Source organism: Hyperolius riggenbachi, chromosome 3 (genome assembly GCF_040937935.1).
Source record: "Hyperolius riggenbachi isolate aHypRig1 chromosome 3, aHypRig1.pri, whole genome shotgun sequence".
Taxonomy (NCBI): Eukaryota; Metazoa; Chordata; class Amphibia; order Anura; family Hyperoliidae; genus Hyperolius; species Hyperolius riggenbachi.
The window spans coordinates 217,708,250-217,733,250 of record NC_090648.1 but is presented as its reverse complement, the minus strand read 5'-3'; the positions used below and the strand labels follow the sequence as shown (position 1 = coordinate 217,733,250).

At 46.9% G+C, this 25,001-nt stretch overlaps 1 protein-coding gene across 3 annotated transcripts in view; it reads left to right on the top strand.

The window, feature by feature from the left end:
* CYP11A1 (cytochrome P450 family 11 subfamily A member 1) overlaps window positions 1-25,001 on the top strand; it is a 79,451-nt gene that overhangs the window by 10,047 nt on the left and 44,403 nt on the right. For all 3 annotated transcript variants that reach the window (XM_068272579.1, XM_068272582.1, XM_068272580.1), the window contains one exon: window positions 700-855. In XM_068272579.1, the coding sequence (XP_068128680.1) occupies window positions 700-855 (156 nt within the window). The remainder of the gene's footprint in view (window positions 1-699; window positions 856-25,001) is intronic.

Below are 25,001 nucleotides of genomic sequence, written 5' to 3'. Positions count from 1 at the left end.
CCAGTGAAGGTTAGATAGGTAGCTGCCCCCCAGTGTAGGTTAGATTAGGTAGGTGCCCCCCAGTGTAGGTTAGATTAGGTAGGTGCCCCCCAGTGTAGGTTAGATTAGGTAGGTGCCCCTATGTTAGATTAGGTAGGTGCCCCCCAGCGTAGGTTAGATTAGGTAGGTGCCCCCAGCGTAGGTTAGATTAGGTAGGTGCCCCCAGCGTAGGTTAGATAGCTAGCTGTCCCCTATAGTGGAGGGGGGAGCCGGAGCCGCGGGGAGGACAGCCCGACCTCTCCCTCCCTCTCCCGGGCGCCCTCCGTGCTCCCCCCTCAGATGCAGAGCGAGCAGCCGGGAAGCGCTGTTTGCAACTCACCTGCCTGGCTCCAAGCGCTGCTCTCTCGCCGCTGGTCTGTCTCTTCTCTCTGCATACATGCTGATACACGCGGCTTCCGGCTAAACAGGAAGCCGCGTGTATCCGCAGTATGCAGAGAGAGGAGACAGACCAGGTCGGGCTGCCCTCCCCGCGGCTCCGGCTCCCCCCTCCATTATAGCGCCCCCCTCCTAACAGCGCCCCGGGCGGCGGCACGCCCCGCACGGGGGTAGAAACGGCCCTGACTAACACCTCTGATTCCTATGCTTCCACCTGCTGGAAATCTCTGGTGGTCATGCGTGAAGTTGAATTGAATGCTAATGTCATATTTCTTGTTCATACAGGGAGACCCTAGGGAAATATTGCAGTGTTTACATTCAGCACCCAGAAGATGCTGCTACATTATTTCAGGTGGAAGGGATCCATCCAGAACGTCTTAAAGTCCAGCCTTGGTTTGATTATCGGGATTATCGCAACAAAAAATATGGAGTTCTTTTAAAGTATGTGTTTCATCTGGATATGTCTTTAATTGTCTGTTGATTTTGACTTGTGATAAGTCATTGGATGACAGTCTCATTTACCTCTGCATGTTTTACATGATTTGTTTGCTTAGCTTAGTAAGACGTTGTAAGGGGTAACTCAATTTTCATTAGAAAATTGCCATAATCAATCGTTAGGACCAGATTTACAACTCTGGAACCTGTACAGGTGTTTAGGCACACTAAACTCAGCCCCTTAACACAGCAGGCCACACCCAGTATTAGTAGCCCCTATGGTAAAGGCTGCCTATGTGCAGGTGCCACCTCCCCCATTACAGGAAACCAGTCGTGCCTGCAGTATTAGCTAGGCCCCAAGATTAGGTAGCATATGCCTTCTCCCAGTATAGATAGTCATATGTGCCCCCATTAATACGTAACCCTCACCTGAAGTATGGATAGCAGCTATGCCTTCCCCAGTATAGGAAGCCAGAAGTGCCCCAAGTATTAGGTAGACCCCCAGTTTAGGTAGCAGATATGCCCCCCCCCCCCCTATACTGTAGATAACCAGATGTGCTTCTGGTACTAAGTACCACCCGTCCCACCAAGTATAGGTGGTAGGTGTGCCCCCAGAATTAGGCAATTCCTCCCAATATACATAGTACATATATTAGTGGCTCCCACCCTCTTTATGCAGAGTGGCAATCAGGGCATCGGAAAAATTACTCACCCAGCTCTCGGCATGCCACTGCTGCCTCCTGGGATCCCTTTTCAGCTGCACCTCCAGAGTCCCATCTCTATGACTACAATGGTGCTTCACTCTTCATGTAACAGGTCACATGATGAATGTCATTCTGCTGTTACCATGAAGATAGAATTCTGGATGTGAGTAACTGCCCCAGCCTTATACACACTTATTCCCGTGCAAACAAACAATCTTAAAGTGAACCTGAAGCATAGTAAAAAAAATACTTACCTTAGTAGATCCTCCTGGTGCCCGTTTTTATTCAGCACAGGGACCCTCTGAACATATTCAGACACCACCAGGGCCCTATTCTTCCTTGTAGCATTGTCTGTGCTCCTGTGTGTGAGTAAGTGCTACTGTACTGGGCGTGCACAAATATATGGTCTGCACATCCCCTTTACAAAGCCACTGATGCATGGCTTTTTCCTCTGTGCTTGAGTGACTTTGTTCTACTGGGAATGGGAGGACCGTACTTGAGCATGCCCAGTACAGTGGCGCTTTTACACAAACGAAAAACGAGCGCAGCCATGAAGAAGAAGAGGGTCACATGCAGCAGTGGTAGGGTCTAAATATGTTTCTGACCACCAGTATGGGTTGCCAAATGCTCCCCCTCTCTTCAGTGAAGGTAGCTAGATGACCTCCCCCTTCAGTATAGGTAGCCAGATGCCACCTTATCCTTAAGTATAGGTAGCCAGATGATGACCCCCCCGTTTTTCTGTATAGGTAGCCAGATGCCATCAACCACCTCTTTCAGTATAGGCAGTCAAATACCATTCCCCCCGAGACATGAGCAGCAGTCACTCACCTCAGCAGGCTCCGCTCCAGGAAGCAGTGAGTAGCCATCCGTCATGTGTACAGAGAGCAGGACGGCTGCTGATTGGCCAGGTCTTTGTGCATATTGGGTTGTTAATTGCCTGAGTGCTCGCTTCCCCTTCTCTCCTGCCGCCCTAGGCCAGGGTCTATGTGGCCTTGCCACAAATCCAGGCCTGCTCACATGTTTGCATGGGGTGAGGGATGGAGAGGAGGGGGACACTCGAGGGAGGAGAGGGAGCTGCCTCTTGACCACCAGGCACCTGTAGTCTTGCATCTTAGTCTTTATAGTAAATCCGAGCCTGAGTCAATCATAGATTGGAGTTGCACAAGTCTTTTTGCAATTTAAAAACTCTTTTAATCTCATTCTGCAGCCAACGACAAATTTCAAAAACTGACTGTAAGGCCTGGTGCACACCAAAACCGCTTGCAGATCCGCAAAACGCTAGCGGTTTTTGAAACGCTTTTTCTTGTTATTATGAAGCGTTTTGCTAGCGTTTTGCGGTTTTGTGTAGCGTTTTTTGGAGCTTTTTTGTGTAGCAGATTAATATATTGTTACAGTAAAAGCTGTTACTGAACAGCTCCTGTGACAAAAACGCCTGGAAAACCGCTCTGATCTAACGTTTTTCAGAGCGGTTTGCGTTTTTCCTATACTTAACATTGGAGGCAGAAACACCTCTGAAATCCAAAAAATGCTGAAGCCCGGGAGTATGCTTTTCTGCAAAACGCCACCCGCTCTGGTGTGCACCAGCCCATTGAAATACTAGCGGATCCGCACCCGCAAGCGGATCTGAAAACGTGACAAAAGCCGCTCGGTGTGCACCAGGCCTCAGATCAAATTACTCTTGTTTGCGACCATGATAATAGTACTGTATTGACTCTGAGTACTGTTGCCATGCGACTGTCTTTGAGTTTCCATGTTAATGCTTGAATAGTTTTATATGTGCAAAAAAGAAAGGAATCGAGACGAAATAATATTTGTCACTGATCCTCACAGAATGTAAAAGTGCTCTGAATAATTTAGGTTTTCTTAATATTAGCCAGAATAAAAATTAAAATCTCCCAGCTAAGGTGCAGACTTCATACATACATTGGCCACTTCACTATTAGAGATGGCCCGAACGGTTCGTGGCGAACTTCCGTGGTTCGCAATCGCGGCGAACCAGGAACTTTTACGGAAGTTCGGTTTACCCCCATAGTGCACCATCAGGGTCAACTTTGACCCTCTACATCACAGTCAGCAGGCACATTGTAGCCAATCAGGCTACACTCCCTCCTGGAGCCACTCCCCCCTTATAAAAGGCAGGCCCCGCCGGCCATTATACTCACTCGGGTGCCTGCAGTAAATAGAGAAGGGACAGCTGCTGCAGTGCAGACTCTCATAGGGAAAGATTAGTTAGGCTCTTGTAGGCTTGTTAGCTTGCTCCTTGCAGATTATTATTGCTAAAATAGCACCCCACAACAGCTCTTTTGAGAGCTAATCTTGTTCTTGTGATGTATTTTTTTTCTGTGTGTCCCACTGACACTTGTGCTGCATAGATAGCCTTGATAATCCATACTGTGTGTGTGCCACTGCCAGGCCCAGCACATTCAGTGACTACCTGTGTGTGTGTGACAGGTGCACATTGTAATACCCAGTACTGCATATACCTACTACCTGTTGTTCACAGTGCACCCACCTATGTGAGCGCACGCAGTGTGATATACCACCTCGTGCATACCTGTTAACTGCACCTGTGTGACTGCACATTGTATTAGTCAAGTATACCTTTGACTTCATCCCCCCCAATATGGAAAAAAACAAAAAGGCAGAGGTAGGCCACCTGGCAGGTCTGTTCGAGGTCGCACTGTTGTGATTTCGTGCAGCCCGCGACCAAAGTACAGTGTTCAGAAGAAGGCATGTGCCATCAACCCCCAATATTGTCAGGACGTAGTTGACTAACACAGAACACCTCATCTCTCTCAGCTTCCGCACGGATGCGTGACATATCTTCCTCCTCCTGAGCTGATTCTGGCACCCCACTTAACACTCAGTCGGCCGTCACCACCAAAGTGCCATCACCCCAGGGCTCAGCAGTGTGGACATTTTTTTGTGTGTCTGCCTCAGATAAGTGCAATGTCATCTGTACTCTCTGCCACCAAAAATTGAGTCATGGAAAGACCAAGACCCGCGTAGGGACAACTACCTTACGAAGGCACATGATTACAAAGCACAAACTGCAATGGGATGACAACCTGAGGGAAAGCAGCACACAAAAGCAAATCCACACACCGCAGTGGAAGATATGCAATTATTTCTCAAAAGAGGCGATAACCAAACCGTACCGTGATGTTGAAAGGCAAGTGGTGTCATCTCTGGCACACAGCTTTGGGTCAAGGGACCATCTAACCACATGGTCTGCAAAGCACAGTCAGGCCTGCCCGAAGACTAAGTCAGTCCCCACACACAGCATCTCTGCCTGCACGCCGTGTGACTGCCTTCCCCAAGACTAAGTCGCTCCCCACACAGCATCTCTGCCTGCAGCCCGCTTGACTGCCTTCTCCACCACCACCAACAGGGTCCAGGACTCCAGGCGGATTCCTGAATTTTTAAGGCCGCTGCTAGCAGCAGCCACTATACAAATTTTTCTGGTGCGTGTACATGCCTGCCTAATTTTTCTGGCTTCACTGCGGCGGCTGCAACAACAAAACAAAAGGCATGTACATGTGCCAATTCCTCTTTGTGATCATTACCTTGCCGCGGTGAAGGGGCTTGCGTATCACAATGAAGCAATGACCGCCGGCTATATGAGTGTCTCGGGGGGCACACCCAAGATAATAAGGTCCTTGCTTCATTGTGGACAGACCAAATTCGATCAGCTGGACAATCACCTCAGCCTGGTGACCATATGGGCTTGAAAACCGCTATCGCCTGCACTCTGGCCATGGTGCGCACCAGCCCAGCACTGCCGTCACAACACAAACAGCTGTTTGCGGTGCGTTACACAGTGAGTTTGGTGTGTCAATGTGAAGCAGTAATCTAATTACACTCCCTGACTGTTTTAAAGCACTTTAGGCTTGCAATTTAGCATTCAATCGGATTTCTGCCCTTAAAACGTTGCTTTGCGTCAAATCCAGATTTTTCCCCGGGACTTTTGGCATCTATCCCACTCATCCATACAAAAACTCAGATGTTAGACCCCTTGAAACATCTTTTCCATCACTTTTGTGGCCATCATACATCTTTCTAGTTTTCCAAGTTCGCCTCTCCATTGAAGTCTATTGCGGTTTACGGAAGTTCACGTGAACCAAACTTTTTGCAGAAGTTCACGAACCGAAAAAATCAGAGGTTCGGGCCATCTCTATTCACTATGCTTTTCCCTTTTTTCACAGGCAACAAAATGAAATTAATTGATTTGACCTATCACCTGTGTTGATCTTTGAGCCTAATTTAGACACATAAGATTTTTTGGGTTGATGCCGCAACAACTTATTTCTTTGACATTGCTTTGGTTGGACATGCTGGGCCTCTGAGGAAGCAACATTATTTGGCTGTGAAACATGCATCTGGCATTACCACTAGTTACACCGCTTTATAGAAGATACATAGCCTTTGTGCTAAATCTCTGATTTGGCCCACAATAGTGCTTTATTATATTATTTAGTATTTTATATAGCGCTGACATATTACGCAGCGCTGTACAGTGTATATACTGTATATATTGTCTTGTCACTAACTGTCCCTCAAAGGAGCTCACAATCTAATCCCTACCATTGCCACATGTCTATATTATGTAGTGTAAGTACTGTAGTCTAGGGCCAATTTTTTAGGGGGAGCCAATTAACTTATCTGTATGTTTTTGGAATGTGGGAGGAAATCAGAGTGCCTGGAGGAAACCCACGCAGACACGGAGAGAACATACAAACTCTTTGCAGATAGTGCCCTGGCTGGGATTCGAACCAGGGACCCAGCGCTGCAAGGCGAGAGAGCTAACCACTACGCCACCGTGCTGCCCAATAGTGCTTCATCAATGTTTTATACCAATATTTGTTTTATATCACTATTATGTCTTTTTTAACTGTTAGATGTACAGACCCTCACCACATTGCCAGGCATTAGAAAACCCTTTAAATGATGTGGTCTCACACTACAAAACTTACGGTATTTTAAAGTATGTGGGCTGTATTATAAGCTCTTGAGCTTTAGATTTGGAAAATAAATAAAATGCAAGCGATTTTACTTTATTCATTGTGCAGCCAGCCTTCACTATCACCAGGGGAATTGGTTATCATCCCCTCTAAACCCCACTGTGTAAGTTTAACCCTTTACTTTGCCTCTAACTTACGGTATACCACCCAGAGTGGAACCTCCTTGTAAATTTAAAAAAATGTGAATGTTCTCAAAAGGCCAGCAAGGACTCTAACTGCATAGAGTTTGTATGTTCTCCCATGTCTGTGTGGGTTTCCTCCAGTCACTCCAGTTTCCTCTCACATCCCAAAAATATACAGATACGTTAATTGGCTTCACCTAAATTGGCCCTAGAATACAACACATACACTAAACCATACATACAGAGACATATGACTATGGTAGGATTAGATTGTGAGCTCCTGTGAGGTACAGTTAAATGACATGACCATATACTCTCTACAGCACTGTGGAAGATGTCAGCACTATATATAAATACTAAATAATAATAATAATATATAAATAATAATAAAAAAGCCTGAACGTTTGAATGTTTTTTTCATAATTTGTTTTTATTAATAAAAAAATAAAATAAATCGCAGCAGCAATCAGAGACCACCAAAAGACTTCTCTATTAGTGGGAAAAAAGGAGGTAAAATAATTTGGTTGCTAAGTTGTATGACCGAGAAATGAACGGTTAAACGGTGAAGTGCTGAATTGCTTCCTCAAGAGTGTAAGGCTTGGTGGTGTATTCTCCACAGTCAGCATGCAACGCATGAGCTGGCGTGGAGGAGGTACACACACTAGCACAAGGAAACAGGCTATCCCTAGTATAGTGGAGGGGAGGACTGACTCCAATAGGAGATTGTGGCGCACAGAGCCGGTGCAGATCTGACAGCCACAAACAATGCTTTCGTTATAACGTCTCAGCGCAAAGTAGCGCTGAGCGCATAAACCAGAACTGAGGAGATCAGGACAGGTAGACAGAATGAACGCTTGCTAGCTAGCGGCTACTTAGCGACAGCAAGCGTCCAAAACCAGACAGACTGGAATGAGGCAGCCAATGCGATGCGGTGATGGCGTGCCTCTCAAAGACAGGACAGGATAGTCAGAAAATAGCAGGATTAAGATAGATGAACGTAACACAGATAAATATACAAGAAGTATGTTTTCCTAGCGTATTACAATTACAGCTATCAATGAAACTATTTGTAACGTCTGACTAACATATGTATATATCGGCAATGAACCGATATATGACATAAGCAGGAACGCTGACTAGGAATGGAGTAACACAGGGAACAGGACTCAGAAGGATTCGCTATCTCTTCGCAGAGATGAACGCAATCCACAAACGGTAACAGAACAGGATTCAGAAGGATTCGTTATCTCTTCGCAGAGATGAACGCAATCCACAAACAGAACCAGGAGCAGGGTAACTACCTCAGCACGGGTGGTCACGGTACGCGCAACCTACCAAAACGTGCTGGAAAGCTGACTAACTGCACACAGGATATAAACAGTTCGTGTACGTATACATCAGCGACACTGATGTATCAACGTAACACAAATACAAGGAAAATAATAAACGTGCTGGTATGCATATATATTGGCAATGAACCAATATATGATGCAAAGACCAGCAAAGTATCTTTATAACAAGAAACACGATCGGGGGCAAAAGCGACAGCAAGGCAGGCTTAAGCTGAAGCTATGAAAACCCAAGGAAACCCTGCAGGAAGCAGATCTTTATACTGAGGTCATCCAATGGGAGCAGACATGCAGATTCCCACACAGGTGAATGATAATCAGTCACAAGCTGACAGCAGGGAAAGACAGACAAAGCTATGCAGCTTGCATGGAAATAGATCAGAACTGCCTGAGCTGCAGCACTACTACTTCCAGTAATAGCTGCTGCAGCAGCGATCATTACAGTACCCCCGCCTTTAAAAGCGGATTCCAGACGCTTTTCAAAACCGAAATTCCCAACAAAACAGTCTGACTGATAATTCATGATGACCGGGACAGCCCGGCAAGACCGAATTCCAGAATCAGTCCTCACAAGACTGGACCCATCAGAACCAGAACCTACAGAACCACGCCCATCAGTACCACAAGCCCCAGTGTGACACCCATCAGAACCATGATTTCCAGAAGAAAGCCCTCCGAAATTCCCTGAGCGATACCCACCGCCTTCCAGGAACCGTTCAGAAACGCCAAAGCCTTTGCAATGCCCACCGGTACTGTCTTTACCAACACAAAACCCACTGTTGAACCAGTCCAAGGCACCAGGACAGGTTTTCTCAGAGACCTCCCAGAACACCTTGAAGCTCCAAAGAGATCCCCATAGGTCAGAACGCCCCTTAGGCTCACATGGAGAACTATCAAGAACCCCTATGGAACCTAGGGCAATTCCCGAGTCAGGGCCACAAGGACAAACATCAATATCAGGGCTTTCAGGGACCAGAACCATCTCTGGGCATGCAGGCAGACTGGCAACATCAGAACGTGTTCCCACTAAGGAAGCATCAGAGCACGCTAACACCTTAGACACACTTGGGCATTCTGGCACACAAAGAACATCTGGGCACACCGGCACAAGAGAAACCTCTGGGCATGTCAAGGAACTGTGAGCCTCAGGGTCAGCCAAGACAGGACCAAAACCAGGACTGGCCAAAAAAAAATCATCATGACTAAACTTCGCAACCACTGGACTGGACAGAGACTCATTTAATACACTGGATTGGAGCTCATGAGGCGCTGCAGAACAAGTAAGTATTGCAGCAGCCCCCACTGGACTAGGCAAAACTGAGGAATTCCCTGGACAGGAAGGGGACTCTGGAACCTCTGCCACAGCGGCCAGAGAACTAGAATCTTTCAGGATACAGGGCTGGGTTTCAGGAACACTCATCAGACCGGACTGAAATTCTGAGATTTCTATTATTTTGACCAGAGAATCAGAATTATCCATGTTACAGGGCAAGACTTCTGAAACATTCAGAGGACAGGGCTGGAGTTCCTCGGCTGTTACAACACTGGAGAGGGACTCAACAACATTGGTTAAATCAGACTGTGTACAGGGCAAGGTATCTGACACACTTGCTGACGAGGACAATATTTCAATGGCTTCTGCTTTGCTGGGCAGAAATTCATCAAGTTTTATTAGAGCAGACTAATTCCAAAACAGCTGCTAGACAAGTGAATATTACTGCAACACCAACTGAGGTAAGCAGTGCTTCAGCCTCCTCTGCTAGAGGGTTTAAAGTATCCAAAATACTGGGTGAAGCATAAGACTCTGCGACCACAGCTTCACTGGACAGGATCACTGAACAGTCCATATTGCAGGGCAAAACCATGGAAGCACCTGCTGGACAGCATAATGATTCTGTGACCTGAGTTTCATTGGAGAGATCTACTGCACAATTCATGGTACAGGGCAAATTTATTGGAACATTTTCTGAACAAGGTAATAATTCTGCGATTTCAGGTTCACATAGCAGATGCTCTGAGCTATTCATGAAACTAGAGCGAGGTGTAGAAACAGGAAGATCAAGACACAATGTTTGCGCATCTGCTGGATCAGACAGGAGTTGAACTTTATTAACACAGGTAATTTCTGCAGAAGTGTTTGCAGAGACAGGCAAGATTTTTCTGGTGTCTGTTTCACTAAACAAAGAGTCATGAGTACTGGCTAGGCTGGACTCGGAAGTCAGCAGGACCTCTGGATTCTCTGCTGAGAAATTTGCGCAGGGCAAGGTTAAGAATGTATCAGTGGCTTCTGTTTTACTGGGAAGTAACACTGAGTTATCCATGGTACAGGGTGGAATTGCAGGAACTTCAATTTCACACAAAAAGAGCTCCGAATCACCTGCTGAATCAGCCAAAGGTGCTGAAGCAGGCGGGTCAGAACGCCAAATTTGCGGTTTCGGAGTCACAAAAAAAATCATCCAAAATCAGTTCCCACACATCAATCAATGGAGCCACAAAGTCATACTCACACACACCAGTTTTTATTAGGTTATAGGCAGACTTAATGCATGCATTCAATACCAATTCACTTTTTGCACTGTAAAATTGACAAAATGAACTTGAATCATTCTTCCATTCATTGACCAGAGCTTCCATCTCTCCTTTCTCAAATGGAGGATTCCAAGCATACTTAACAGGCAGATCATGGTTTGCAGATATGATTGTAGCAGGGACATATATTGGGTTAATTAGCAGGTGATTGGCAGGTTCCTTATTCCTAAGAATCTCCAATACCTGTAGCAAGTGCTGAACTGTAGTGTATGCAAACTTTCCTTGCTTCACAAATAAGTTGATTTGTTCAATACTCTGTAATATCTCCTCATAATCATACTCAGATAATTCTTTTAAACAAAAATCTTTATTTTCCCTAGCCAGGGAGGAAAGTTCATTAGTAGTTTCATAAGTCCATTTAACTCCCCTGAAAGACAATTGCATTTCATTATCTGTTAATGGCAGAATCTCATTATAGGTCTCAGTCGCTAAGGATAACGACTCTGCAGATCGGACACGTTTCTTAGAACGTTTGCGTTTGGCCTTAGACCCTGCTGTTTTCCCTGCTGTTCTTGGTGATTTATTCAAGGCTGCAGGAAAATTATCAGTAACACTTTCTGCTTGCTGAACATTTTTGCAAGCAATTGAAGGAGTAGCTGATTGACCTGCTGCCAGGAGTTCATTAAGAGGAAAAGGCAATGGATCTATGCGCAACCAGTTATGGATCACAAACGCTAGAAATTCCAGCGGTCTCTTTCAAATCGGAATGATTGAGAACATCAAATGCCCACTGGAATAATTCCCCTTTAAACAAAATATAACTTAGTTGGAGTGCCCAGGTTGAAACAGGAGTCGCTTGGAGATCAGGATTGGTCAGGAACCTGGCACATTCAGAGAAAAACTCATTTTCTGTTTCAGAGCTAAGTTCTTCAAATTTCTTAAAGGAACAGGAACCATAATTAACAGTGTCATACTTTCTGGGAATCCCCCCCACAATGGGGATTGGTAATGGGGTTTTCATAATGTAAGGCTTGGTGGTGTATTCTCCACAGTCAGCATGCAACGCATGAGCTGGCGTGGAGGAGGTACACACACTAGCACAAGGAAACAGGCTATCCCTAGTATAGTGGAGGGGAGGACTGACTCCAATAGGAGATTGTGGCGCACAGAGCCGGTGCAGATCTGACAGCCACAAACAATGCTTTCGTTATAACGTCTCAGCGCAAAGTAGCGCTGAGCGCATAAACCAGAACTGAGGAGATCAGGACAGGTAGACAGAATGAACGCTTGCTAGCTAGCGGCTACTTAGCGACAGCAAGCGTCCAAAACCAGACAGACTGGAATGAGGCAGCCAATGCGATGCGGCGATGGCGTGCCTCTCAAAGACAGGACAGGATAGTCAGAAAATAGCAGGATTAAGATAGATGAACGTAACACAGATAAATATACAAGAAGTATGTTTTCCTAGCGTATTACAATTACAGCTATCAATGAAACTATTTGTAACGTCTAAATAACATATGTATATATCGGCAATGAACCGATATATGACATAAGCAGGAACGCTGACTAGGAATGGAGTAACACAGGGAACAGGACTCAGAAGGATTCGCTATCTCTTCGCAGAGATGAACGCAATCCACAAACGGTAACAGAACAGGATTCAGAAGGATTTGTTATCTCTTCGCAGAGATGAACGCAATCCACAAACAGAACCAGGAGCAGGGTAACTACCTCAGCACGGGTGGTCACGGTACGCGCAACCTACCAAAACGTGCTGGAAAGCTGACTAACTGCACACAGGATATAAACAGTTCGTGTACGTATACATCAGCGACACTGATGTATCAACGTAACACAAATACAAGGAAAATAATAAACGTGCTGGTATGCATATATATTGGCAATGAACCAATATATGATGCAAAGACCAGCAAAGTATCTTTATAACAAGAAACACGATCGGGGGCTAAAGCGACAGCAAGGCAGGCTTAAGCTGAAGCTATGAAAACCCAAGGAAACCCTGCAGGAAGCAGATCTTTATACTGAGGTCATCCAATGGGAGCAGACATGCAGATTCCCACACAGGTGAATGATAATCAGTCACAAGCTGACAGCAGGGAAAGACAGACAAAGCTATGCAACTTGCATGGAAATAGATCAGAACTGCCTGAGCTGCAGCACTACTACTTCCAGTAATAGCTGCTGCAGCAGCGATCATTACAAAGAGGTTAATGAATCCTTAAAAAGGGTAATATGATTTTGAAAGACCTTCTGGACTAATACTCCATACTTATGCCTAACTAGGGCCAGCTAAAAAGGCTAAAATACATGGTAATCATTTCAAGAGCTTAAGGACCGCTGTTTATCATGAACTGCTATAAGTGCTTAACTTCAGTTCAAACTGGTTCTAAAAAGATTATAGTGGAAACTATGTGTAATGTTATTTAGCAGAGATTTAGAATCCCTTATATGGCAGTATATGAGAAATTAGAATCCCTTACCTGGCTGTCTGCCAAAAATGGCTCTTATTTTTCATATCGTAACCAGTTAATTTTTATTTTTTTATCATAGAGCTGCAAATCCAAAAATGGCCACCAGGTGCTGCTATTTCCCTTTTATCCATTTTTATTTTTCCATTATAGGCAAGGACTCTTGGTAAAAAGTTCACTCGTATTATTTTTATATAATCTAAGTATTGTTATGAGAAAAAAATCAAAGAAAATAAAATAGTGGACAAACGTTATCTGTTATTCTGTCTGTGCTTAATCTGCCACTTAAATCACAAAGCTGCATTCACACTAGTCAGCTACAAAAATGCATGTGTTTTACACACTTTTTTCTGTCTGTTGTGCTTTTTTTTACATTTGTGAAAATGCAGGTTTTGTATGCAGCATCACAATCAGTGCAATCTAGATAATGGTGCCCAGATTTCAACCCCACTGATGCACACATTCTTTTAGCAGAACCATTGCCAACAAAAGATTGCAACACTGCTACCGAGAACTCAATGTTCTCAGTAGTATCAGGTATTAGGTAGCCAGGTATGCCACTAGATATTTGTATTAGGTAGTGTGTCCCCCAAATAATATTAGGTAGTCAGATGCGCCCCCATAGAATTAGGTAGGCTCCCCAGTAAAGATAGAAAATGGATAGCGTGATGTGCCTGCAGTACTGAGTAGCCCCCTCACCATAGGTAGCAGATGTGCCCCCCAGTATTAGACAGTTCCCCCACCATAGGTAGCAGATGTGCCCCCCAGTATTAGGAAGTTCCCCCACCATAGGTAGCAGATGTGCCCCCCAGTATTAGGCAGTTCCCCCACCATAGGCAGCAGATGTGCCCCCCAGTATTAGACAGTTCTCTCACCATAGGTAGCAGATGTGCCCCCCAGTATTAGGCAGTTCCCCCACCATAGGTAGCAGATGTGCCCCCCAGTATTAGGCAATTCCCCCACCATAGGTAGCAGATGTGCCCACCAGTATTAGGCAGTTCCCCCACCATAGGTAGCAGATGTGCCCACCAGTATTAGGCAGTTCCCCCACCATATGTAGCAGATGTGCCCCCCAGTATTAGGCAGTTCCCCCACCATAGGTAGCAGATGTGCCCCCCAGTATATAGGCAGTTCCCCCACCATAGGCAGCAGATGTGCCCCCCAGTATTAGGCAGTTCCCTCACCATAGGTAGCAGATGTGCCCCCCAGTATTAGGCAGTTCCCCCACCATAGGTAGCAGATGTGCCCCCCAGTATAAGGCAGTTCCCCTACCATAGGCAGCAGATGTGCCTCCCAGTATTAGGCAGTTCCCTCACCATAGGTAGCAGATGTGCCCCCCAGTATTAGGCAGTTCCCTCACCATAGGTAGCAGATGTGCCCCCCAGTATTAGGCAGTTCCCCCACCATAGGTAGCAGATGTGCCCCCCAGTATTAGGCAGTTCCCCCACCATAGGCAGCAGATGTGCCCCCCAGTATTAGGCAGTTCCCTCACCATAGGTAGCAGATGTGCCCCCCAGTATTAGGCAGTTCCCCCACCATAGGTAGCATATGTGCCCCCCCCCCAGTATTAGGCAGTTCCCCCACCATAGGTAGCAGATGTGCCCACCAGTATTAGGCAGTTCCCCCCACCATAGGTAGCAGATGTGCCCACCAGTATTAGGCAGTTCCCCCCCCATAGGTAGCAGATGTGCCCCCCAGTATTAGGCAGTTCCCCCACCATAGGTAGCAGATGTGCCCCCCAGTATATAGGCAGTTCCCCCACCATAGGCAGCAGATGTGCCCCCCAGTATTAGGCAGTTCCCTCACCATAGGTAGCAGATGTGCCCCCCAGTATTAGGCAGTTCCCTCACCATAGGTAGCAGATGTGCCCCCCAGTATTAGGCAGTTCCCCCACCATAGGTAGCAGATGTGCCCCCCAGTAGAAGGCAGTTCCCCCACCATAGGCAGCAGATGTGCTCCCCAGTATTAGGCAGTTCCCTCACCATAGGTAGCAGATGTGCCTCCCAGTATTAGACAGTTCCCCCACCATAGGTAGCAGATGTGCCCCCCAGTATTAGGAAGTTCCCCCACCATAGGCAGCAGATGTGCTCCCCAGTATTAGGCAGTTCCCTCACCATAGGTAGCAGATGTGCCTCCCAGTATTAGACAGTTCCCCCACCATAGGTAGCAGATGTGCCTCCCAGTATTAGGCAGTTCCCCCACCATAGGTAGCAGATGTGCCCCCCAGGAGAAGGCAGTTCCCCCACCATAGGCAGCAGATGTGCTCCCCAGTATTAGGCAGTTCCCTCACCATAGGTAGCAGATGTGCCTCCCAGTATTAGACAGTTCCCCCACCATAGGTAGCAGATGTGCCCCCCAGTATTAGGAAGTTCCCCCACCATAGGCAGCAGATGTGCTCCCCAGTATTAGGCAGTTCCCTCACCATAGGTAGCAGATGTGCCTCCCAGTATTAGACAGTTCCCCCACCATAGGTAGCAGATGTGCCTCCCAGTATTAGGCAGTTCCCCCACCATAGGTAGCAGATGTGCCCCTCAGTATATAGGCAGTTCCCCCACCATAGGCAGCAGATGTGCCCCCCAGTATTAGGCAGTTCCCTCACCATAGGTAGCAGATGTGCCCCCCAGTATTAGGCAGTTCCTTTACCATAGGTAGCAGATGTGCCCCCCAGTATTAGGCAGTTCCCCCACCATAGGTAGCAGATGTGCCCCCCAGTATAAGGCAGTTCCCCCACCATAGGCAGCAGATGTGCTCCCCAGTATTAGGCAGTTCCCTCACCATACGTAGCAGATGTGCCCCCCAGTATTAGACAGTTCCCCCACCATAGGTAGCAGATGTGCCCCCCGTATTAGGCAGTTCCCCCACCATAGGTAGCAGATGTGCCCCCCAGTATTAGGCAGTTCCCCCACCATAGGCAGCAGATGTGCCCCCCAGTATTAGGCAGTTCTCTCACCATAGGTAGCAGATGTGCCCCCCAGTATTAGGCAGTTCCCCCACCATAGGTAGCAGATGTGCCCCCCCAGTATTAGGCAATTCCCCCACCATAGGTAGCAGATGTGCCCACCAGTATTAGGCAGTTCCCCCACCATAGGTAGCAGATGTGCCCACCAGTATTAGGCAGTTCCCACACCATAGGTAGCAGATGTGCCCCCCAGTATTAGGCAGTTCCCCCACCATAGGTAGCAGATGTGCCCCCCAGTATATAGGCAGTTCCCCCACCATAGGCAGCAGATGTGCCCCCCAGTATTAGGCAGTTCCCTCACCATAGGTAGCAGATGTGCCCCCCAGTATTAGGCAGTTCCCTCACCATAGGTAGCAGATGTGCCCCCCAGTATTAGGCAGTTCCCCCACCATAGGTAGCAGATGTGCCCCCCAGTAGAAGGCAGTTCCCCCACCATAGGCAGCAGATGTGCCCCCCAGTATTAGGCAGTTCCCTCACCATAGGTAGCAGATGTGCCCCCCAGTATTAGGCAGTTCCCCCACCATAGGTAGCATATGTGCCCCCCCCCCAGTATTAGGCAGTTCCCCCACCATAGGTAGCAGATGTGCCCACCAGTATTAGGCAGTTCCCCCCACCATAGGTAGCAGATGTGCCCACCAGTATTAGGCAGTTCCCCCCCAATAGGTAGCAGATGTGCCCCCCAGTATTAGGCAGTTCCCCCACCATAGGTAGCAGATGTGCCCCCCAGTATATAGGCAGTTCCCCCACCATAGGCAGCAGATGTGCCCCCCAGTATTAGGCAGTTCCCTCACCATAGGTAGCAGATGTGCCCCCCAGTATTAGGCAGTTCCCTCACCATAGGTAGCAGATGTGCCCCCCAGTATTAGGCAGTTCCCCCACCATAGGTAGCAGATGTGCCCCCCAGTAGAAGGCAGTTCCCCCACCATAGGCAGCAGATGTGCTCCCCAGTATTAGGCAGTTCCCTCACTATAGGTAGCAGATGTGCCTCCCAGTATTAGACAGTTCCCCCACCATAGGTAGCAGATGTGCCCCCCAGTATTAGGAAGTTCCCCCACCATAGGCAGCAGATGTGCTCCCCAGTATTAGGCAGTTCCCTCACCATAGGTAGCAGATGTGCCTCCCAGTATTAGACAGTTCCCCCACCATAGGTAGCAGATGTGCCTCCCAGTATTAGGCAGTTCCCCCACCATAGGTAGCAGATGTGCCCCTCAGTATATAGGCAGTTCCCCCACCATAGGTAGCAGATGGGCCTCCCAGTATTAGGCAGTTCCCCCACCATAGGTAGCAGATGTGCCCCCCAGTATTAGGCAGTTCCCCCACCATAGGTAGCAGATGTGCACCCCAGTATTAGGCAGTTCCCCCACCATAGGTAGCAGATGTGCCCCCCAGTATTAGGCAGTTCTGCCACTATAGGTAGCAGATGTGCCTCCCCTACCCCTCCGCAGTGGCGTAGCAATAGGGGGTGCAGAGGTAGCGACTGCATCTGGGCCCTTGGGCCAGAGGGGCCCCGAAGGGTTCACCCTCTATCACAGTATTAGCTCTCTATTGGTCATGTGCTTGTAATAATCACTTCTATAGATGCTTTGAATAGTAATAATCCCTAACACACTGTTCCCCATCCCCTTCTTGCACCTCTGACACTGTGGTTGTCCATGGCAGGTTTTACTGTACCGTATCAATTGTTATGTATAGAGTGCTTTGGGGGGGGGGGCATGTAAAACTTGCACCGGGGCCCAAAGCTCTTTAGCTACGCCACTGCCCCTCCCCATGCAGAATAGTGAACTCACCTCTCAGTATTCCAACGATGAGATCTCTCTTTATCCAGTGTCCCTTCTAGGGCTCTGGTGGTGTCTCTCATCATGTGACCCATCGGGAGGAGGGGGTGGCGGTTATCTAATTAAGTTTGAAAGAAAAGAAATACAGAAGTATACAGATGAAGATGATGTCAGAAGATAGAAATATACAGATGAAGATGATGTCAGAAGATAGAAGTATACAGGTGAAGGTGATGTGAGAACACAGGAGTATACAGATGAGGATGATGTCAGAAGACAGAAGTATACAGATGAAGATGATGTCAGAAGATAGAAGTGTACAGATGAAAAAAAAAAGACTAAGGCCTAGTTCACGTTATAAAATCGACAGCGCTATCGCAAGCACTGAGTGATTTAATGAGCGATTTTGAAAGCGCTGTTCTAGGCACTTTCAGGGCAATTTTCGCTTAGAAAAGCGCTTTTCCAAATGCTTTTGTGTAGCATTTTTTTGCACTTCCTTACGTCAGTCAGGAAGTGAACTCTTTGCCACGTAAATGAATAATTACAATGTATTCATTCATTAAAATCGCTCAGGAAATCGCTTTTCGAAAGCGTTTTTTTCAAGCCATTAGCGATTTCCCTATCCTTTCTATTGAATCACAAATGCTCTGAAAATGGTGCAGGAGCCGTGTTTGCGATTTGATAGAAAGCTCATCCATGCGAGAATACTAACATAAGTGAACATTACACAAGCGTTTTTAAGACTATTTTTAAAATCGCAAGCGCTAAAAAAAAACCTGAAATCGTCCCTAATGTGAACAAGCCGTAAAGGAGAAAAACATTTTTTTTATTCTTCAATAAAGTTTGATTACCTATCATTAACACTTAATAGATTGGGGACAAAAATGCCTCTATCTATGTAAAGGGTTACGGGTGGACATGTGGAGGTTCCCTTATTTAAAGGGGGCTCCCAGATTCCATCAATAGTCCCCACAATACCTTTTTTTTTTTGTATAAGATCTTTCCTTACAGAGCTCTACAGTTCCTACTGATTTTAATAATCAATTGTGAAGATTTTCATCCCATAATTATGCTGTCATAAAGTGATTAAGCTGTCTTTTGTCTTTCTGTCTTTTTTCTTTTTTAACAGCAGGACTCAATTATTAAAACTTGTTTTGAATTATCCTCTGTTCACTGAAGCATCCTCATTTATTTCTTTAGAAAAAAGTTTTATTATTATCAAATAACTTCTGAAAATACAGGTAGCAGTCTTGGCTGGCAGTGCTGGAGTCCCAGGTTTGAATCTGGACCAGGACATCTGTTTGCATGGGTTTCCTATGGGCAGTCTGGTTTCCAAAAAATACAGGTGGACAGTAGCTTTGTTCTCTCTGTTTGCCATGTGACGTCACATCTGCACCGCTTCACTAACCCTCAGCCCCCCAGCATTGCAACAGAAGAACAGGTTGTTAGCCCTGTAGAGTCTCGGCCCAGCAATTTTGCCTGAGGGATCAGGTCTTCGATCCCCATCGGATGACATCCATCTAGTGTGTTTACAGGCCTTTTGGAATGGACACAGTCTAAAACTATGACAGGGAATAGATTGTGAGCTCCTCTTTTTATTTTTTTTTCAAGAAAAAAAAGGTGGAAAACAGATTGTGAGCTCCTTTGAGTGTCCAGATAGTGAATTGATTATGTATTTTGAAAAAATACTGTGAAATATGTCAGCACTACATAAATATCCAATTAGTATTGTGGTTCTGTTCACATGTAGGGAGATGTGACAGAGCAATGGCGTTCCAGACTATTATAGGTTATTACGTTACAAGTAAAGATGGCCCGAACTGTCCGCCGGCGAACGGTTCCCGGCGAACTTCCGTGGTTCGCGATCACAGAGAACCACGAACTTTTGAGGAAGTTCGGTTCGCCCCCATAGTGCATCATTAGGGTCAACTTTGACCCTCTACATCACAGTCAGCAGGCACATTGTAGCCAATCAGGCTACACTCCCTCCTGGAGCCCCACCCCCCTTATAAAAAGCAGGCAGCGTCAGGCATTGGACTCACTCGTGTGCCTGCAGTAATTAGAGAAGGGAGAGCTGCTGCAGACGCACATAGGGAAAGCTTAGTTAGGCTCTTGTAGGCTTGTTAGCATGCTCCTTGCTGATTCTTATTTCTAAAAAAGCACCCCGCAACAGCTCTTTTGAGAGCTAATGTTGTTCTTGTGATCTATTTTTTTTTTTTGTGTGTGTGTGGCCCACTTACATTATATACAGCCTTGTCAGTCAGTCGCAGCTGGCCTTTGGCACCTTAATTCCTACTGTGCCACTGCCAGTCCCAGCACATTCAGTGACTACCTGTGTGTGTGACAGGCAGCTGCACATTTGTAATCCCAATCACTGCACCTGTTCACTGTTCAGTGCACTTACCTACCTATACCTACGTGAGCGAACGCATTGTTAATACCACCAGTCATTGCACCTGTTCAGGGTACCTGTGTGTGTGTGTGACAGGCAGCTGCACATTTGTAATACCAGTCACTGCAACCTGTTCACAGCACCTGTGTAACCACACATTGTTGTACCAGCAGTCACTGCATACCTGTTCACTGCACCTGTGTAACGGTACATTGTATTAGTCAAGTCAGTGCAACCCTTTCACTTCATCTCCCCCAATATGGACAAAACAAATGGCAGAGCCAGAGGCGGGCCACCTGGCAGGTCTGTTCGAGGTCGCGCTGTCGTGATTTCGTGCTGCCCTCGACCAAAGTGCAGTGTTCAGAAGAAGGCACGTGCCATCAACCCCCAATATTGTCAGGACGTAGTTGACTATTTAACACAGAGCACCTCATCTTTGTGCATATTGGGTTGTTAACTGCCTGAGTGCCCACTTCCCCTTCTCTCCCGCCGCCCTAGGCCTGGGTCTATGTGACCTTGCCTAACATCATGGCCTGCTCACACGTTTGCATGGGGTGAGGGATGGAGAGGAGGGGGACACTCAAGGGAGGAGAAGGAGCTGCCTCTTGACCACCAGGCACCTGTAGTCTTGAATCTTAGTGTCTTTATAGTAAATCCGAGCCTGAGTCAATCATAGATTGGAGTTGCACAAGTCTTTTTGCAATTTAAAAACTCTTTTAATCTGCAACCAACGACAAATTTCAAAAACTGACTGTAAGATAAAATTGCTCTTGTTTGCGCCCATGAAAATAGTACTGTATTGACTCTGAGTACTGTTGCCATGCGACTGTCTTTGAGTTTCCATGTTAATGCTTGAATAGTTTTATATGTGCAAAAAAGAAAGGAATCGAGACAATTAATCCTAATTGCCTAATTAATTGCCACTAATCCTCACAGAATGTAAAAGTGCGCTGAAAAATTGAGGTTTTCTTAATATTAGCCAGAATAAAAATTAAAATCTCCCAGCTAAGGTGCAGACTTCATACATGCCTTTTGGCCACTTCACTATTAGAGATGGCCCAAACGGTTCGCCGGCGAACAGTTCCCGGCGAACTTCCGTGGTTTGCGATCGCGGCGAACCAGGAACTTTTCCGGAAGTTCGGTTCGCCCCCATAGTGCACCATCAGGGTCAACTTTGACCCTCTACATCACAGTCAGCAGGCACATTGTAGCCAATCAGGCTACACTCACTCCTGGAGCCACTTCCCCCCCTTATAAAAGGCAGGCCCCGCCGGCCATTATACTCACTCGTGTGCCTGCAGTAAATAGAGAAGGGAAAGCTGCTGCAGTGCAGACTCTCATAGGGAAAGATTAGTTAGGCTCTTGTAGGCTTGTTAGCTTGCTCCTTGCTGATTATTATTGCTAAAATAGCACCCCACAACAGCTCTTTTGAGAGCTAATCTTGTTCTTGTGATGTATTTTTTTTGTGTGTGTGTGTGTCCCACTGACACTTGTGTTGCATAGACAGCCTTGATAATCCATACTGTGTGTGTGCCACTGCCAGGCCCAGCACATTCAGTGACTACCTGTGTGTGTGACAGGTGCACATTGTAATACCCAGTACTGCATATACCTACTACCTGTTGTTCACAGTGCACCCACCTACCTACGTGAGTGCACGCAGTGTGATATACCACTCCGTGCATACCTGTTAACTGCACCTGTGTGACTGACTGCACATTGTATTAGTCAAGTCAGTGCATACCTTTCACTTCATCCCCCCCAATATGGACAAAACAAAAAGGCAGAGGCAAGCCACCTTGCAGGCCTGATTGAGGTTGCGCTGTTGTGATTTCGTGCGGCCCGCCACCAAAGCACAGTGTTCAGAAGAAGGCACGTGCCATCAACCCCCAATATTGTCAGGACGTAGTTGACTATTTAACACAGAACACCTCATCTTTCTCACCTTCCGCACGGAAGCGTGACATATCTTCCTCATCCTGCTCTGATTCTGGCACCCCACTTAACACTCAGTCGGCCGCCACCACCAAAGTGCCATCACTCCAGGGCTCAGCAGTGTAGACATTTTTGTGTGTGTCTGCCTTAGATGAGAGCAATGCCATCTGTACTCTCTGCCACCGAAAATTGAGCTCTGGAAAGACCAAGACCCGCGTAAGGATAACTACCTTACGAAGGCACATGATTACAAAGCACAAACTGCAATGGGATGACCACCTGAGGAAAAGAAGCACACAAAAGCAAATCCACACACCGCAGTGGAAGATACCAGGCCACAATTTTTTCCCCAAAAAGGCGATACCTAAACTGTACCGTGATGTTGAAAGGCAAGTGGTGACATCTCTGGCACACAGCGTTGGGTCAAGGGTCCGTCTGACCACGGATGCCTGGTCTGCAAAGCACGCTCAGGCCTGCCCGAAGACTAAGTCAGTCCCCACACACAGTATCTCTGCCTGCACGCCGTGTGACTGCCTGCCCCAAGACTAAGTCGCTCCCCACATAGCATCTCTGCCCGCAGGCCGCTTGACTGCCTTCTCCGCCACCACCAACAGGGTCCACCAGGACTCCAGGCGGATTCCTGAATTTTTAAGGCTGCTGCCAGCAGCGGCCGCTATAATAATTTTTCTGGTGCGTGTACATGCCTGTCTAATTTTTCTGCCTGCACTGTGGCTGCAACAACAAAACAAAAGGCATGTAAATGTGTCAATTCCCTTTTGTGATCGTCACCTTGCCGTGGTGAAGGGGCTTGCGTATCACAATGAAGCAATGACCGCCGGCTATATGAGTGTCTCGGTGGGCGGGGGGGGGGGGGCATACCCAAGATAATAAGGTTGTTGCTTCATTGTGGACAGACCAAATTCGATCAGCTGGACAATCACTGTTGTTCTGTCGTTGAGCTACCTCAGCCTGGCGACCATATGGGCTTGAAAACCGCTATCGCCTGCACTCTGGCCATGGTGCGCACCAGCCCAGCACTGCCGTCACAACACAAACAGCTGTTTGCGGTGCGTTACACAGTGAGTTTGGTGTGTCAATGTGAAGCAGTAATCTAATTACACTCCCTGATTGTTTTAAAGCACTTTAGGCTTGCAATTTAGCATTCAATGTGATTTCTGCCCTTAAAACACTGCTTTGCGTCAAATTCAGATTTTTCCCCGGGACTTTTGGTGTCTATCCCACTCATCCATGCAAAAACTCAGATGCTAGGCCCCTTGAAACATCTTTTCCATCACTTTTGTGGCCAGCATAAATGTTTCTAGTTTTCAAAGTTCGCCTCCCCGAAGTCTATTGCGGTTCGTGAAAGTTCACAAGTTCGCAAACGTTTGCGGAGGTTCGCGAACACTGTTCGCGAACCTAAAATTGAAGGTTCGGCCCATCTCTAGTTACAAGGACCATTCTTCATATGGACCCTTAAAGGGGAACTTCAGCCTAAACAAACATACTGTCATCAAGTTACATTAGTTATGTTAATTAGAATAGATAGGTAATATAATCTCTTACCCACCCTGTTTTAAAAGAACAGGCAAATGTTTGTGATTCATGGGGGCTGCCATCTTATCTTTGTCATGGGGGCAGCCATCTTTTTGATTGAAAGGAGGTGACAAGGAGCAGGAGACACAGTTCCAACTGTCCTGTGTCCTGATTTCCCCTCCCAGCTGCACACGCTAGGCTTCAAATGTCAAATTCAAAATGTTAAAAAAAAAATTGCACCAAAACAGCAGAATGAGAACAACAACATCCGAAATCCCATCATGCTTTGCACAGAATCAGGGGAAAAAAGCCCGGGCAGTTTTCTTCTGTGCAGCTAAAAATGAGGCTTGTATAAGAGAAACAAAGTTCTGATGCTGTGAAACTGTTAAAGAAACACCAAGCCTTTTCAGTGCTGCTGAGTCGATTTTTAGTCCGGAGGTTCACTTCAATGTGAGTAATTGTGTTTATTACATTGAATTAACATTCTACACTTATGTAACGATTGTGGAACTTTCTCCGTGAGCAGCGCACAACGCGTGCGCTGATACGACGGAAATCCTCCACAAGCGTATAATTGCAGGCACCCAGCAAAAGGTGCTACGCACCCGTAGAGGGAAATTCCTGTCGGCAGATGGCGCTGGGGAGTGCAGAGGAACCAATCCTCTGTACCTCCACAAATGCCAGACAGGAATTGTACGAAGCGCAGAACGCAATCGCAAGAGAAGCGATTGCGAATGAGAACGAGCAAAGGGACAGGTTGTATGTGTGTGCGCCAATCTAGTTGCCACCCCGCGACCGCGCACACACAACAGCAGATACGAAAAAGAAACGCGATCGCGAGAGATGCGATCGCCAGACGTGACACAAGGCAGATCAGAATAGAATACGAGGGTAGCAAAGGCACAGCAAATAATACAATGAGAAGATGCGGAAAACAACAAACGCTAGCTAACCGCAAACACCGCACTCATTCGCAACAGTGCACGCGGTTATGCGCGGTCTCCACGTGATAAGCACAATAGAGACAAGCACGCCTAACTAACCATCGACAGACAAACATGAAACAGAGGACGCGAACGCTTGCTTAACGGTTACCTCACCGAGCCTCCAGCAAGCGGTCGTAGCAGACAAGACAGACACACGAAAACAGGGACAAGCGAGAGATAGGATCCACAGCACTAGCGAAAAGTGGCTAGCGCGATCCAGGTACAGAGTAGCAGAACAGAAGGATCCACAGCACTAGCGAAAAGTGGCTAGCGCGATCCCAGGAGACAGAACAGAAGGATCCACAGCGCTAGCGAAAAGTGGCTAGCGCGATCCCAGGAGACAGAACAGAAGGAT